This window comes from Carlito syrichta, unplaced genomic scaffold (assembly GCF_000164805.1).
Source record: "Carlito syrichta isolate Samal-C Ts95f unplaced genomic scaffold, Tarsius_syrichta-2.0.1 Scaffold304602, whole genome shotgun sequence".
NCBI lineage: Eukaryota > Metazoa > Chordata > Mammalia > Primates > Tarsiidae > Carlito > Carlito syrichta.
The window spans coordinates 375,874-392,414 of NW_007248698.1; the positions used below are offsets into that span (position 1 = coordinate 375,874).

The 16,541-nt window shown below is 51.4% G+C and overlaps 2 protein-coding genes across 2 annotated transcripts in view; both read right to left on the reverse strand.

The window, feature by feature from the left end:
• KRT1 (keratin 1) overlaps window positions 1–4,791 on the reverse strand; it is a 5,166-nt gene extending 375 nt beyond the window's left edge. The window contains exons 1-9 of the mRNA XM_021713556.1: window positions 4,127–4,791; window positions 2,876–3,090; window positions 2,503–2,563; window positions 1,986–2,081; window positions 1,653–1,817; window positions 1,406–1,531; window positions 697–917; window positions 133–167; window positions 1–37 (exon numbers count right to left, since the gene is read on the reverse strand). Of these exons, the coding sequence (XP_021569231.1) occupies window positions 1–37; window positions 133–167; window positions 697–917; window positions 1,406–1,531; window positions 1,653–1,817; window positions 1,986–2,081; window positions 2,503–2,563; window positions 2,876–3,090; window positions 4,127–4,732 (1,562 nt within the window). The 5' untranslated portion in view covers window positions 4,733–4,791. The remainder of the gene's footprint in view (window positions 38–132; window positions 168–696; window positions 918–1,405; window positions 1,532–1,652; window positions 1,818–1,985; window positions 2,082–2,502; window positions 2,564–2,875; window positions 3,091–4,126) is intronic.
• A 10,799-nt stretch (window positions 4,792–15,590) lies between these two features.
• The window catches only part of LOC103262746 (keratin, type II cytoskeletal 1b), a 69,908-nt gene continuing 68,957 nt past the window's right edge, over window positions 15,591–16,541 (reverse strand). Inside the window, exon 21 of the mRNA XM_008060387.2 lies at window positions 15,591–15,895. Coding sequence (XP_008058578.2) covers window positions 15,591–15,895 — 305 coding nt within the window. The remainder of the gene's footprint in view (window positions 15,896–16,541) is intronic.

Genomic DNA, 16,541 nt, shown 5'->3' on the forward strand with positions numbered 1-16,541 from the left:
CTGCTTCCGCTGATGCTGGTGTGGCTGGTGTTCACCGCTGCAAGAGGAGATGTCTCGGTCACCTCCAACCCCCAAACCCTCTTCAGCCCAACAAAGCCAGCACGTGCCCCTGGGAAATCAGCTTGTACTTACACACACTCACGCTCGGGGGACACTCTCCAGACATCCTGCAGGAGGGAATTAGAAAAAAAAGAAGCCCTTCAGGACACTCCAGCGTCACAAACCTCTTCCCCTCATGCCCTCTCCACCATCTGGGAGACTCTCCTCTTTGGGGCTCCTCCAAGCTACTTGATCTGAAATCTAGTCCAGTCCCCTCTGGTCTCCCAACCCTGCCATTATTTTTTTTTCTAGCAAGAGTACAAATTGGGGGTGATCTCAGAGAAATGAGATAAGGGGCTTGCAGTGCACGAGGGCCACCCCTAAAGGCATTGACTTTAGGCCAGAGGACACCTGATAAAGAACACATTGTTCCAGCTCTAAGTTTTCCATAGATGTCTTCCAGACCTAAAAGAAACATGGAAAAGCTTGGGCCCCCGGCTCCCAAAGTGGAAACCAGCTCTTCGTTCCCATCCTGTGTACTCTCATGCCCCTATTCCCAGTACCAACTGCAGCCAGACGGCTGTGTCTTCAGCAACAGCCAGCTGGCAGGGAAGGAAGCCCGTAAGAAGTGGTCCACCTGCCGGGTCCCTTTCTCACCGGCTCTCTTCGCCCTCCAGGAGGGTCCTGTAGGTGGCAATCTCCAGATCCAGGGCCAGCTTGATGTTCAAGAGCTCCTGGTAGTCACGCAGCAGACGGGCCAGGTCCTCCTTGGCCTGCTGGAGGGCATCCTCCATGTCATTCAGCTTGCCCTTGGCGTCCTTGAGGGCATTCTCACCGCGCTGCTCGGCATCTGAGATGGACTGCTGCAAGTTGCTGATCTGAAAAGCAGAGATAATGCCCTCTCCTATGACCTAATCCCACTTCAGCCACCTCGTCTCAGTTGATCCCGCCAACCCAGTGAGGCCAACACATGAGTTCAACAGAACCACTGGGCCTGAGGCCATCTCACTCTGGATAGCACTTCGCCATGTTGGCCTCCCCTAAAAGACCTGAGGAGTCATGCAACAGCCTCCCTTGGCCCTGAGTTGAGACTCCTCCTGGCTGCCTGCCCAACCCTCAAGTCCCACTTGTGTCATGGGCTAGGTCACTTATACCGACCATCGCATCATCTTTCTCCAGCAAGTTTCCCTAAAGAGGAACCAGCACGGTGGCTGAATTCTGGAAACCAACATCGTTTCAAAGGAACAGGGGATCACAGTGTGGCCTTGACATGGATCGCAAAATTCAAAACTAGTCAAGCACATCCCGTGACCTGAGGGCCACCCCCATTCTGTAAGCTGAGTGCTAGAAGGGGAGAAGCAAGTACCTGCTTCTTGACGTTGTCAATTTCAGATCTAAGTCTCTGTATTGCACGATTCAGGTCAGAGATCTCAATCTTGGAGTTTTTCACACTGTCCCCATGTTTGCCAGCAGTCATCTGCAGCTCTTCATACTAAAGAGGGTTGAAGACATTTGTTACACATAGGCACAGCATGGAGCAGGTGACAATACAGGAGATAATGCAGGAAAGCAAAACATTTCAGAGAAACTGGCCAGGCATTCTGGCCACTCACCTTGGACTGGTACAAGGTCTCGGCCTCATCTTTGCTCTTCTTGGCGATCTCCTCATACTGGGCCTTGACCTCAGCAATGATGCTGTCCAGGTCGAGGGTGCGGTTGTTGTCCATGGACAGGATGACACTGGTTTCACTGATTTGAGTCTGCATCTGAGACACCTCCTGCAAAACATCACAGTCCAGTTTTAGTGCCCACCCCCCCAAAAAAAGACTTGGAGGGAGGGTTGGAGGGAGGGATCAAGAACTGGAAGATACATGTCTATTCTTCTACTGGGTTCAGGCTTAAAGACTCTCCATTTAGGAAAACTTGGTTGAAATTAGAAGACTTACTGCTTGGTAGAGTGCTGTGAGGAAGTCAATTTCCTGCCGCAAGTTGTCAACTTGGGCCTGCAGGTTCACCTTGTTCATATAAGCAGAATCCACATCCTAGAGGAACAAAGGACATCATGAAGCTGTGCTCTCTCCAAGGCAGGGCCCTCTCACTGGCTGGAGGAGATTTTCCAAGCAGAAGAGGAGCTTGGGGTCTGCTCCAGGTAGATCTACCTCAGGTGGATCACAACTCTTGGATCACTCCACCCCTGGAGATCACACCAAAAAAAGAGCCTGCCTGACTTGCCGAGAACTCCCCTCCCCTCTTACTAGGTAAAGTGCTGAGACATATGGAGAAGTCGAGTACCCAGATTAGTCTAGGCCCGTGGTGATATGAAAAAATCAACCCCTCTCCAGAAACTCCTCAGGCCCACTACTCTCTGGTTCTCCACACCACGGCTCCTCTCTGCTTAGTCATCGGAGGCCCTCTTCTACTATGTATTTCAGAAGTGAGTTCCATCCTACAGGATTTGCTCACCTTCTTGATGGTCACAAATTCATTCTCTGCATTTGTCCGCTTGTTGATCTCATCCTCGTATCTGCAGGAAAGCAGAAATGCTTAGGAGCTTCAGAGGAAGTGAGGCCTGGAGTTCAGCATTCTATATGAAAACTGGCATTCCTGCCATTGCCTTCCTAGTATGAGCCTAGGACACCTTGACCACTCTTGTCTTCTACACAATGAAACCACTAGACTATTTCCACCTTCTGAGAAGATGAGGATTTCTGAAAATGTCAGACTGCCTCTAACCTAAGAAAAGACACAGCTACATCCTGCTTCCTCGTCCTAACTGATGACTTTCTGAAACTCTTTTAAAGCAAGAGTCAGTAACCGCCCGGCCGAACTTCCTTACTTGTTCCGATAATCCTCCACCATGTCTTGCATGTTCTTCAGTTCTGAGTCCATCCGAGACTGATCATTCTTCAGCTGTTCTGTTTGCCTTCTGAGCAGGGCGATGAAGTTCTCAAAGTAAGGATCTAGATTGTGGGTTCTGGTGGAGGTGTCCACCTGCTGCAGCAGATCCCACTTTGTTTGCAGCACCTGATTCTGCTGCTCCAGGAACCTCACCTAAAAACACAAGACCCCACGACTGTTGCCCCTGCTGCAGAAATAGGGCCCCACGGCCACCGAATTCTGGGCACCAGCACACAGCAAGACCCATGACCCATTGGGAAGAGAACTTCAATTCTTATATCCTGGCCACAACAAACAGAGAAATAGGAAGACGATCAAGTTATCCTTTTCATAATAAAACCTAACTCACTGTTAGTTCAGAGAAGCACTGGAAGGGAGGAGCCACACGGACAACAATAGCAAAGCACATATAAAATGATTGCGGTTATGTTTTGAAATAGATACATGAAATTAAAGAGATTGGTCTTCCCGTTTTTTTAAAGTAGATTGCCACAAAAATTGGCTGGCATGTCCTGGGCATACGCACAGTTCAAAAGTATGTTGTGAAAATCCACAATTGGATTTGAAATTTATTGGGGATAACCTTGCATTGGCACTACAAGGTTATCCTTGTGATTAAGCAAAAAAGTAAAAAATAGTTTATGTGTTTTTCCAGAGCTGATGCTTAGAAATATTAGTATTTTAAAACTCCCACTCTGATCCAGTACCAATTCTCAGAGGGCAAAGTTCCCCTCTGACAGCAAAGGATGATGGGCACTGACTTGCTATGGACTTTCTGTTACAATATCACAATATACCATGTCCACACTCAGCTTCCTTTTCATGGTTAGGGAGATCTTTCCAGGATTCTGATATGCCCTTAGAAAGTTCAGTTAGGTTCATTTCTAGTCTCTTCATTCAACAGATATTAGATTTAGCTCGAGAGCGGGTTTTAAAAACACTTAAATGTAAATGCTGAACTGACCTGTGTTTACATAGACCACCATCCCCTTTGTCCAAGAGAGAGTTTAGTCATTAGCACCACTCACAAGCCTACTTCCAACACATCTCCCAGGAGACCATTCCACAAAACAGCCTTTGAATCATCCAAATACGAACACTTGAGGTCCAAACCCACATACGTCTCGACTGCACCAATTCCCAGTGGACTCGCAGCAGCCCTCCAAGTGCACCGAGCAGGAAAACTCACCTTGTCGATGAAGGAGGCAAACTGGTTGTTGAGTGACTTGATTTGCTCCCTTTCCTGCGACTTCACTTTCTGGATCTCAGGGTCGATCTCCACATTGAGGGGTTGCAGAAGGCTCTGATTGATGGTGACTTCCTGTATGCCACCAGGGGGGCAGACAGGCCCTTGGCCACCCCCATATCCACCACCCCCATAACCACCTCTACCGCCAAAACTACCACCCCCACCAAAGCCACCGCCTCCGAAGCCACCGCCTCCGAAGCCACCACCTCCAAAGCCACCACCTCCGAAGCCACCACCTCCAAAACCACCACCACCAAAGCCACCACCACCATAACCACCACCAAAACCACTACGTCCGCTTCCTCTGGCCACACTAATGGAGATGCTTTTGCTACCACCAAGGTTAACAAGACTCCGACTTCCAAAACCACCGCTGCCGCCACCACCACCACCGCCGCCGCAGGCTGAAAATCTCCCACCGCCGCCCCCACTGCGGCGCATGGAACTGCTGGTAGTCCTGCGCTGGCAGCTGACCATCCCAGCAGAGCCAGAGCTGAAGCCCCCTCCACTCCGGTACCCAGACCTGCAACTAAACTGCCGATTCATGTTGACTTAGAGACAAGCAGGAGGGAAGAAGAGTGAGGGAAGGAGCCAAACACTCCTCTACCCCAAGCTCACTGTCTTCCCCTTATATACAGTGAAGAAAATGGGCTTGGTCCTCTGGAGTCAGTGGAGATGCAGTGCCTGTCAAGGGATTGGCTTGCCTGCAGCCATACAAGATTTTTACGAGCCTCAACAATACAACAAACACTACACACCTAGCTCCCAGGATGGGCTCTCAAAATTGCTGTGCATGCAAGATTGGCTCATGTGGTAATCCTTTTATCTGACAAGATCTCTCTTGAAGCATTTGTGACTTTGGGAAACTAGGACCCCACATCTTCTGCCTTGTGTTTCTTCATAGGATTTCATAACCCCCATCACAAATGCGTTGTAAGTTTCCATTCTCGCCTTGCCCTTATAAGCTACTAAGCACACTCTCTAGCTATGCACAGCAGGTACAGCCCCCTGTGCTTGGGTCTTAGAAGAACTCCCTGGCCCATGTCTGAGATCTGCCCTCTAAACCTCAGAGTTCACCAAGTTATACCTCCTGACACAGAGGAAGGGCTTTGATAACTAAAGAATTAAAGGGTCTTTTTATAAATGCAAGCTTTACAGATGTACCACATTGGTGAATTCAAGAGAAAGAGGCTGTCATCGATGGATGGATGGGTTGGTGCTCTGGGAGGACCAGAAGGGAAAGACATGGATTTTTTTTCCCTAGGTTTCTCAGTTGTCCCTTTTCCTCAAATATAGGCAGGACAGGAGACAGAGACACCAGCAACAAAAAGCGGGTGCCAATGGATTACATGCAAACACCGGGTAAAAAGCTCATGAGCAGCGTAGGTAGAAGCTACCTTTTCAGTACATTCTGAAAAGTGGAGGGGTGAATACAAGGCCGGTGGCTCAAGCCTCACATGGGATTAGAAAGAGAGACAACTGCAGATTTGGAAGGGAAGATTAACAAGGAGAGTCTGGAAAGCCTGATCTGAGAAGTTTCAATTATTTCTGGAGGTAATAATAATAATAGCAAACAGGTATCAAAACTGACCACAGCCGGGCTCGGTGGCTCAGCCTGTAATCCCGCGCCTTTGGGAGGCTGAGGTGAGTGGATTGCCTGAGCCCGCGGGTTCGAGACCCGCCTGGGCAGCAAGACCTCATCTCTACAATAAATCAAAAAATCAGCCGGGCATGGTAGCGCGCGCCTGCAATTCCAGCTACTTGGAAGGCTGAGGCGGAAGTATCGCCGGCGCCCAGCAGGCGAGGCTGCAGTGGCCGGGAGCGGCCACTTCACTCCAGTCTGGGTGACAGAGTGAGACTCCAACTCAAAAAAAAAAAAAAAAAACTGACCACATACCAGGCACTGTTCTACGTATTTTATGTGTATTAATTCACTTAATTTTCACAACAACTTTGAAATAGATGCTATCATTCTGCCCATTTTAAAAATGAGGAAACTGGGGCACCAGAACTGAATAACCTGCTCAAGGCTACACAGATGACAAGTGGCATAGCTGGGATTTGAAGTGAGGACACCGGGCTAAGGTGTGTGGGATGCCAACTAGCACATTGGATGGCTGCACAGCAACTCAATTCAAGTTGTCCTGCCTGCTAGGTGTCACGCCAGACAGCACAGGAAGCTGTCCCACTCCAGATGGCTCTGAGGGCTGGGGGCCCTACATTATCCCTCTGAATCCCTGGCTCCTGGCACATGCAAGTACTAGGGGAAAAAATGGTTCTTCAGTTCCCTCTGAGAAGAGGTCTTCGGAGCCGCAGAGTTTAGTGAGGACATTTTGTTTCCATCCAAGTTCGAGAGTACCCAGCGTACATTGCCATGGGCCAGGAAACCCCAGGGGCCTTCCTGGAGAGCAGTCCTTGATCAATATCAATGGACAGCAGTGGCACTGAGATCTGGAAAGATCAGAACCCCATACGGATTTCAATCAGAGACTTCTGAGAAGCCCAGTGTGCTCCCCACATGTGCACAAGTACGCAGAACTGAGACTCAAAGGGAAGAAGCCATGTGAGCACAAGGGGGTCAGTAGCTGCTAGACACTGCTAGGGGAGAGAGAGAGGGAGGAGGGAGGGGGGCGTGTGGCCATAACTGGAGACCAGATCCACTATCAGGTGGAGAGAGGGCCTGCGCCAAGTCCAAACTCCCCCACATGCAACTTACTTATGTAGTATATCCTCACTTGTACCCCACAACTCTGAAGTTAAAAATAAGGGAAGAAGCCAGCTCCAACATCAGCTGGCTCCCAGCAACTCTGAGTGGTAAATTACAAACGTGTATGGGCACCAGCCACTGTGGAGTACGAGATCTGCAGGAGAAAGGGAAGCTGTGAAGACCCTCTGGTCCGAAGGCCCTTTAGTCTGAAAGGGGATGGCTGTGTCCATCCCCTCCACCCCACTCCTTATCACCGAGCCTTGTCCTCCTCTGTTCCCCAGAATGTCCCCACACCCTGCTACAGAAAGCGTTCCCCGTCTCTCCACTCTTCCCCTTCTTCCTCTTCATCTCCATGAAACTGCTGTCTGGGACTCTGTCCTGGCTCTAACATCCTTAGGCAGCTAAACCAACCGTCTCTTTAGGGAATGAGTAATCCAGGCCTTGTTGGGAACAATGAAGCCTGGGACATCTTCGCATGGTAATGACTGTTGCCTAATTATCTTCTGTCAGGCAATCGCAAATCTTTGAGTTCGGCATACTCCCTCATGAGACATAGTGTTCTGTACAATCGATTCCTTCTAGCACTTTGGAGGGGTATGTGTATGCGTGTGCATGTTTGTGTGCATGCATGTGCCAACCAGAAACAGATCCTGGCGGTGATCCATGTCTCCATCTGTAAAGTAAGAAACTGACATCGAGAAGAAGCAAGGAGGTGGATGGCCAGGCAACGGATAGGCAATTTACAGGGCTGCAAAAGGTGTTCTCAGCGCTGCCATACGAAGGGAGACAGGCAAAGCCAGAAGGAGCAGGCGGCCTAGAAGTCACCGTCGACTCACTTCACACAGCTCGCCACTCCCAAGCACACACAAGCACTGCCCCCACAAGAGCCTTGAGAACTAGGCAGTCAGGCTGTTTTCAACCCGTTTTTATAAAACGGAAGACAGAGAATCAGAGAGAGGAATGACTGGCTCTAGACACTCCAGATAGGAAAAAGGCACATCTGGGACTAGAACCTGGCTCTTGTGATTTTTTTTTTCTGGTTATTTAATGTATTTTTGTTGGTTTGTTTCTTTGTGTTTTTCCTTTTCTTTATTTTAAAGACGTGGGGTATAATTCAGGGTTAGGTATACAAATGTTCATTATGCAGGTTCTTGTGACTTCAACTCAACTGATCTTCCTTCTAAACTGGAGCTCAAAGCTGGGCAAGTAGAACTGGTTCCTATAAACAAGTGCACAGGGAATCACAGAAGACATCCCTCCACAGGGACTCAGAGACCACCCATCTAACCTGTCTGGCAGAGAAGCAGGAATGCAGCCCGAGAAAGTGAAAAAAAGTTTGCTTGAGTCATACAGTCAGTCCCTGGGAATCTTCTGATTTCTGAATCAAACTCTTGTTTTCCACTGGTCACTCTTGAGACAACTCAGTGGGGCTGGAATGGCAGTGCCGCCAACTGACCAAGCTCCTCAACTCCTATGATGTCCCCAGGACGGTGGCGGGTGCAGAAGGATGTTAAAAAACATATATGTGAGACAAAGGTGTGAGCCACACACCCTCCCTCCTGGCCTATTTGTGTAGTCTGCATTTATAAAACAAAGCCGAATGAGTGGAGATGGAGCCACTCATGAGGCAGGAACCAGTGATGTGTTAGGAGCCACATCTCATTCAGACATCACAAAAAGTCCACGTGGTGGTGGGTATTGGCCCCATTTTAAAGAAAAGACAGCTTAGGTTCGTAGAGGCTAAAACATGTGCCAGAAGTCCCCCAGCTGGTTACCGACAGGCCGCACTTATCCAACGCCTGACTCCAAGCCTGCTCCTTTCATGTGACCCCTCTTGTCATTGGCCTGCCTGCATCACCCGCACCCGCACGTCTTTCCCTGCACCCCCCACACCCAATCTCACACCCGGACCCCTCCATCCCCATGCTCTGCCCAGACCATTCCGCCCTCCTCTTCCGGGTTCCTCTCGCTTCGTCTCCATCTCCTTAGCCCACTGTCACTCTTCTCTTCTCTGAAAGCCCTCTCGGTTGCCTTGGCAACTCACCACAAACCCCAACCTGTAGTCAAACTCTGAGCCACCAAAGATCTGAATTCCTGGACACTTAGTCTTGACTCTGCTTTCAGTCCATCAGGCCTTGAAGCAAAAGCCTTCCATCTCCTTTGCTCTACCGGGCAGTGGACAGGCCCAGATCTCACCTCCTCCAGGGAGTTTTCCTTGATTCATGCCACCATGCTGCCCTGTTGGCTTCTTTGCCCAAGCTCAGTAGCTCCCAGATTCAAGTGCACATTGATGTGGTGGTTGGCTCATTTTCACACGTGTGTGTGTTTTCTGGTCCCTCGATGACTCCATGAGCCTTTGGAAAGCAAGACTACATCCCCTGTGTCTCCAGATGCTCCCTCGCCTCCTACAAGACCCACCTGATGTGTACCCTGGCCATGCTGGGTGGCACAGTACCAGGACACCTCCAACCCAGGGACTCACACACACCCCAGAACTGGTTGCTGAGATGAGGCTGACACAGGCTCCCTGTGGGGCATGGGCTGGGGCAGGTGTGGTGATGTTTTGAGAGATTTTTGCGGGACGGGACCGAGAAAAGAGTTGAAGACAGACATGCCATGACAAGCCACCCAGCCCCGAGGGACTCCGCTGGGACGTGGGAGAAGGAAATCCCAGGGGAGTGGGGACAGCTGAAGTCTGGGAGGAGTAAGGGGAGCCACAGACAATGGGGAGGCGGGGTGAGGTGTTGAAAGTCGCTGGTTGGCAGAGGAGCGGCCGAGGCTTCTTATGCAGGCCCGAGAGATGCAGACGAGGGGCAGCCCCGTTTGGGACAGACAGCAAAGAAGGAGGTCCCCGGGAGTCACCCGCTAGCAATGTTGGAGCAGAGCAGAGGCCAGGAGGGAGGAAGCCACAGATGAGGTGGAGGACAGAGGCCGTGGGAGTCAGCTTACTCTGTGCCTGGGTCCCCCACCTGACTCCGCATATTTCTAGCTGTGTGATCCTAGGCAGGTCATGGACCCTCTGAACCTAAGTTTCCCCTTCTGTAAAACAGGGGCTATGTCTACCTTCCAGGGAAGCTACAGAGTAGCAGGTGACAGATATAGAAAGGAGGAAGAATTCTCTCTCACCCTTGCATTTAGAAGGATGCAGAAGCTGATGTAATTATCAAAAGAAACTGTGGAGCAAGCCCCTATTTTACTGGAAACAGTGAAAAGGTTGGGTAGGGAAGGTTAAGTTCTTGAAATGGGGCTATCTTGTGAGAGAGGGTCCACAGGCTCGCCATAGGGAAGCAAGGGGCCCATCACATGGAAGGAGGGATGCTGGATGCACCTGAGACTGAAGGAAGCTAAGTGGAGGAACCTCTACTCCCACCGTTGAACCCCCAGGGCTGAGCATACTGGGACAGGTGTGGAAGCCAGGCTGCACTCCTGGAGCCCCCTAGAGGTCCTTCCAGGCTGGGGACTGGGTTGTTTGGAACCCACCCTCCATGCTGGAGAACTTCCCAACTCCCCAGATTCCCAACTCAGCCCCACAGCAGAGCATCAGTCAGCCTGAAGACGTCCCATTTCCCGGACCGGTTGGAAAACTCATAAACCAGGACAGCAAGTCCAGCAAAACATTGGAAGTTATGCTGAGCTTGAAGAGGGACTGTCAGAGCCAATGGCTCACACTTTGAGATTTGCTTGAGATCGTGAGCATCTTGATGAATGCAATTACCCAGGCCAAAGGGCTGAGCAGCCGAGGAGGAGGTGACATTCTCAAGAGTCTGTTCCTCAGACCAAGAACTTTCCCAGAAACGAGCACATCTCATGCGAGGTCAGATGGAGTGAGAATTTTATTGAGCCAATGGTGGCTCCTCCTGTGACCATGTCCTGAGATCAAAATCTCTGTGGATGAGAAGCTGGTGGAATTCAATGTGTATTTCCTGAGCGCCCCACCCTGCCAGGGCGTCTCAGAGGGAGGAACAGCTGGCAGTGTTTCCCTTGGACTCTCATCACCCTGTGGGCAGGGCCTCCTCATGCCCGCCCCTAGGTGAGATTAGTGAATGCTTCCCTCTCCCTCTGAGCACCTGCCTTGTGGGAAAATCATTGATCAAGGGTGGGGTTGGAGCACTCCGTGGTCCCTGGAAAGACCTCAGAGTCCCCCACGTGGTCTCCCCGGCCCACTCCCAGGGACAGTGAGACTCATGTGAGATCAGGCACGCAGGGGCATTTTGTACCAGGTTTATAGAATGGCTGGTTTTCACTGGGGTGGGCTGAAGGTGCGAGGCTTCTGCTCCTGATGGGATTTCTCAGGGTTTCTAGTAGGAATATTGTCCATACCAGAGAGTCTCCCCCAATGTCTTCATGCTGGTCTCCGTGGTTCAGGTCCCTGGAGCTCCCTCTTGCCCAGAACATCCCATTGAGACTTCTCACCTGGACTCTCACTTGGCCCTTCCTCCACTAACTCCTCTCCTCTCTGCTCTTCCTTCCCCGTGTCCCTGCCCCATGCACTCTCCGTTCCAATATCCCTGGGATCCAGGGACACAGTTCCCTTCATCTGTCCCCCAGTCCTCCATGACTGAGAGTGTCGAGTCTTCCAGAGAGAAAAGGCAGGGCTGCATTTTCTGGGATAACCCCAGTTCATTCCCAGGAGAAGGATGGGAGACGTAACCCCTGGTTGGCCTTAGCCTTGCACTTTTCCCAGAGCCAGCCTGGGTCTCTTTAGAAGATCACACACACATTCATGATCCCAGGGTTCATCAAATCCACACCCTGAAAAAGGCCTGGTGGTACCAGAAAACTTGGATTCATTTTACAATCCTGGCGAGGGCCCTTGGCCTCTTTGTGTCTTTGTCCTTTGCTGGGTCTGACCTTGTTCTTCCCATGAAACATACAGAGGGTAATTTTTTTTTCCTTGGGCTCTACCACGTGAGCTCTCGGGGAAAGCAAAGATGTGAATCGCCTCCAGACACATCTCCCCACCCCTCCTTCACTCCCTCCCTCCACCTTCTGCCAATCTCTATTGAAACCCGATAACTCCCTGGGTGGTCTCTCTCGCCTCAGATCAACTGAAAGGTGCTTCTTCCATTGAGGCGAATCTGCTGCCCAACTATCTGAGGTCAGCTCCACTTCCTGCGGCCCTGTGCACACACTTCAAGTCATTGCAGCTAGCTGTCACCTCTCCCCAAAGACTCCAGGGCCTTCCATCGCCCCTCATGTGACCGGATGTCTGATCGCCACCACCACTATCCTGGTCACTCTCCTCTCAGTGAGCTCCCACAGATGAGTGTCCTTGGACCTCAAAGTCCCCAAGTGATCTGGTTCTGGAGGAGCCTAGACAAGCTCTCTTCCTGGTTCCCATGGGTGCCTCCAGTGGCCACCACACCCTAGTGATTCACGTCTCCTCGCTGTCAGCTGAGTGCTCTAAATCATTTTTATACCTGCTGTTCTCCATCCACGTCTAACCTTCCCAGTCCTCGTTTTCTTGGTTTGGGGCTGTGAGCATAAGACCCTCATGTCTGCTCCCTCTCCCCTTCCCCTTGGGCAGCCCATCTGCCTGCTTTGCCTCTCCCAGCCTGTCCCCTGACCAAGACAGGTGAGACAGAGAGAAACTTCTCAGAGAGAACACAGGGCTGTGCCTGGGAACAGTGTCTTATCAATATGGTTGCAGTCATATTTGAATGAGTCCATATCCAAATTCCACCTGTGTTCCTTGAGGGAATGATAAAGTAGGTCACACTTTTCACAGGGCTCCTTTACACAGACACAGAAATACCACATTTGCAGTAACTTGATTGGAACTGGAGAGCGTCATCCTAAGTGAGCTAACTCAGGAACAGAAAACCAAATATGGCATGTTCTCGCTAATAAGTGGGGGGTAAACCAAGGGTCCACAAAGACATAGAGAACCGGTGTAATGGACACTGGAGACTCAGAAGCGGGGGAAGGGGAAGAGATACAAAAATCACCTCTTCTGTACAATGTGCACAGGTGGGGATGTTGGGTACATATAATGTCCAGACCAGTCTAGGCGTGGTGGCTCACACCTATAATCCTAGCACTTTGGGAGGCTGAGGTGACAGGCTTGCCTGAGCCCATGGGTTCGAGACCAACCTGGGCAACTTGGCAAGACCTCATCTCTACAATAAATTTTTACAAAATTAGCCAGGCATAATGGCACATGCCTGTAGTTCCAGCTACTTAGAAGGCTGAGGTGGAAGGATCACCTCAGTCCAGCAGGTCAAGACTGTGGTGGCTGTGAGCATGTCACTGTACTCCAGCCTGGGTAACAGAGACTTCAACTCAAAAAAATAAATAAATAAAACAAAAAATAAATAAAGTCCAGACCAAAACCATTTGTACCCCTAAAGCTACAGAAGTAAAAAAAGAAAGAAAGAGCTAGCACATCAATAGGGTGACAGCTAGCCCGATCCACTCTTGAATCTCTGCGCCTGTGCTTCCCTCTGGTCAAGTGACTAAAGAGGCCTCTTTTGATGACCCCGCCCAGTCAAATGGGCCTCAGCCCCTTCACTCCTGAGCTTTCTCCCGTCCAGCTCTCCCTCTTACTCCCACAGCCTCTCTTCTCTTTGAGTCTCTGTGCCAAGTTGTCCCCTGTCCAGAGGACCGTCCCTGACCTCCCCGCCCCCACCTCTCCTCCTCAGCCCTGTCCCACTCTCAGTCCTTCAGGAGCCTGTGGAGACCCAACATCCCTTCCCCAGCACCGACACCTGCTGTGGGTCCCACCGTCCCATCATCCCCCCGTTGTGGAGGCTCTGTCTGCATCCTTGCTTCCACCCTTGGACTAGGAGACACACAGAGGCACACACTCAAATGTCTCCCCTCTCTGAATCTGCCCTCCCCCCTCAGATGTGATTTGAGGTGTGATGACCCTCAGATTCGGATACATGTCATTCCACATTGTGTGCCCGGTGCCCAGGCTGCTGCCCGCCATGTGGTAGGAGCTGAATAAATGCCCATGGAACAATGGACTTTTGAATGATTGGCTGCTTTAGGGATTAGTAAGATCCTATCTACAAGGTCCTTCAAGATCATACATTACTTGTATGATTAAAATAATAGACTTGCCGGGCTCGGTGGCTCAGCCTGTAATCCCGCGCTTTGGGAGGCTGAGGTGAGTGGATTGCCTGAGCCCGTGGGTTCAAGACCCGCCTGGGCAGCGAGACCTCATCTCTACAATAAATCAAAAAATCAGCCAGGCGTGGTAGCGCATGCCTGTAATTCCGGCTACTTGGAAGGCTGAGGTGGAAGGATTGCCGGACCCCAGCAGGTCGAGGCGGTGGTGGCCGGGAGCAGCCACTGCACTCCAGTCTGGGTGACAGAGTGAGACTCCAACTCAAAAAAAAAAATAAAATAATAGATGTTAGCTTCCCAAATACAAATAATTCCAGAAGCCTGCAGAACTTCAAGATATAACTCATCTCCTGACCAGACAGCAGTTTGAGATCACAGAAAAATTTATTACGGAAACAGCAGAAATGCCAGACCCTCCCAGGTACAACTTTGAACCAGGAAATGATGAAGCCACAAGCACGCCCCAAGGGACCCACAGGGAGCCCTTCCGATACCCCAAGAGAACAATGGGTTTAGTGGCTGCGTCGGGACCTGGCTCGCAAGTGAAGGTGATTTTCAAGGCCCATGAGTTGACTGACACGTTCTCCTTCCTGCCACCTCCAACACATCTCAAACACCTTACATAAGACCCAAATGAGGGGTCAAATTCTCATAAAGTGCTCAGAGCCACAGAGAAGAAAGGGTAGAAGGGACTTGGGAGGCCTGAAAGAGAGTGTTCAACTGCCTTGCAGAACATAGGCAGCGTCCAGACCAACTAGGGCTGGGACCCTCCCAAGTCCCAAGTCAGCTCCTCAGACACCTGTATGGAGCAGAACTGGGCTGCACATGCCCTGCCAGCTGGGGGCTATGGAGCTGAGTTCAGGAAGGGCCAGGCTTTCAGAGAATGAGACTGACGGGAGGGGATGGGGCAGAAGCAGAACTTGCTTGTTCAGTTCTTCCATCCACTGCCAAACACAGGCTTCCCTCGGGCAAGAATTTGTGGCCCCATGGCCTCTGAAATACTCCCACCTGGGGCTGTTCCCATGGGCACAATGCTTCTGGAGACAGAGGTTCAGAATCAGGCAGACACGACTTAAGGATGTCTGATACTTGCCGCAAATCTACGCTCTCCATCAACGTGAGCGTATGCGGCTACGGACCAAGAGACAGCTGGTGGCCCCTGGTGTGGAGGGTGCCCTCACCAGACTAGCCTGCCTTGCAATCAGCTACTTGCCCACAGGGAGCATCTTGTGGCCCCCTCCTGAGGATGGATTCTCATCCACAGAGCAGCCTGGGGTTGAGACATGGACTCTCTCTCAATCATGTGCCTTGAGATGTTCTATGGCCCTTTTTCTCCATGGCTAGACGAGACCCCTGGGCGTCCCCAGGGACAGAAGCAGGGCCAGCGATGCCAAACCCGAGTGAGAATGTGCTGACCATAACCTTGACTGCAAGCTGTTGCCCTTCAAAGAGAGATCTGTTCTTTGGGCGTATCCACCCTGCTTCCCTACCTAGTGTCGAATGTATGGGCAAAACTGCTGAGAGCCATCAGGAAAAGTGAGAGAAGTCAGAAAGAGCTGGGGCTGGGGAGGGGACAGGAGGGGGCAGCATATTGGGTGAGAGGCCCAGGCATGGCCAGGCCGGCCTCTACTCCAGGACGCGCTTGTGGGAGGTGTTGGTGGACGTCTGGATGATCTGCACCCGCGAGGACCTGCCGCTTCTACCACTGCCGCTGCCGAACTTGCCGCTGCCTCCCCCGTAGGCCCCGCTGCTGCCGCTCCCATAGCCGCCTCCGCTTCCCCCTCGGGAACCTCCTGCTCCGTAACTGCCCCCACCGCCCCTGCGGGAGCCGCCACCACTGTAGCCTCCAGTGCTGTAGCCTCCTGAGCCATAGCCTCCAGAGCTGTAGCCTCCAGAGCTGCCTCCGGTGGTCACCTGGCTGTTCTGCACCGCTGTGGGGAGAGGGTGGTGCAGACGGGTCAGAAGGACTGGACAGGAGCATCCACCTGCGCCCGCTCCTGCACCTGCAGCTCCTATATTCTTTTTTTTTTTTTTTTTTTGAGTTAGTTGGAGTCTCACTCTGTCGCCCAGACTGGAGCGCAGAGCAGCCACTGCGGCCTTGACCCACTGGGCGCTGGTGATCCTTCCGCCTCAGCCTTCCGAGTAGCCGGAATTACAGGCACGCGCTACCATGCCTGGCTGATTTTTTGATTTATTGTAGAGATGAGGTCTCGCTGCCCAGGTGGGTCTCGAACCCACGGGCTCAGGCAATCCACTCACCTCAGCCTCCCAAAGCGCGGGATTACAGGCTGAGCCACCGAGCCCAGCTTCTCCTATGTTCTTAAAACCAGTAGTATCGACTTGCAAACAGACACACTAGAAGGTGCAAGTTCCATAAGAAAGGGATTGGCAGTAGTGGGAAACTGCCAAGGGAGCACGGGTGGGATTGGCAGTTGAGGGAAACTGCCAGGTGAGGGAGGGGCACACCTCATCAACAAGGGTACCTGCGCAATGAACATTTGTATGCCTAGCTCTGAGGTGTACCCCACATCTTTAAAATAAAAGAAAAAGAAAAAAAAGTTGCAAGTTCCTGTTTGA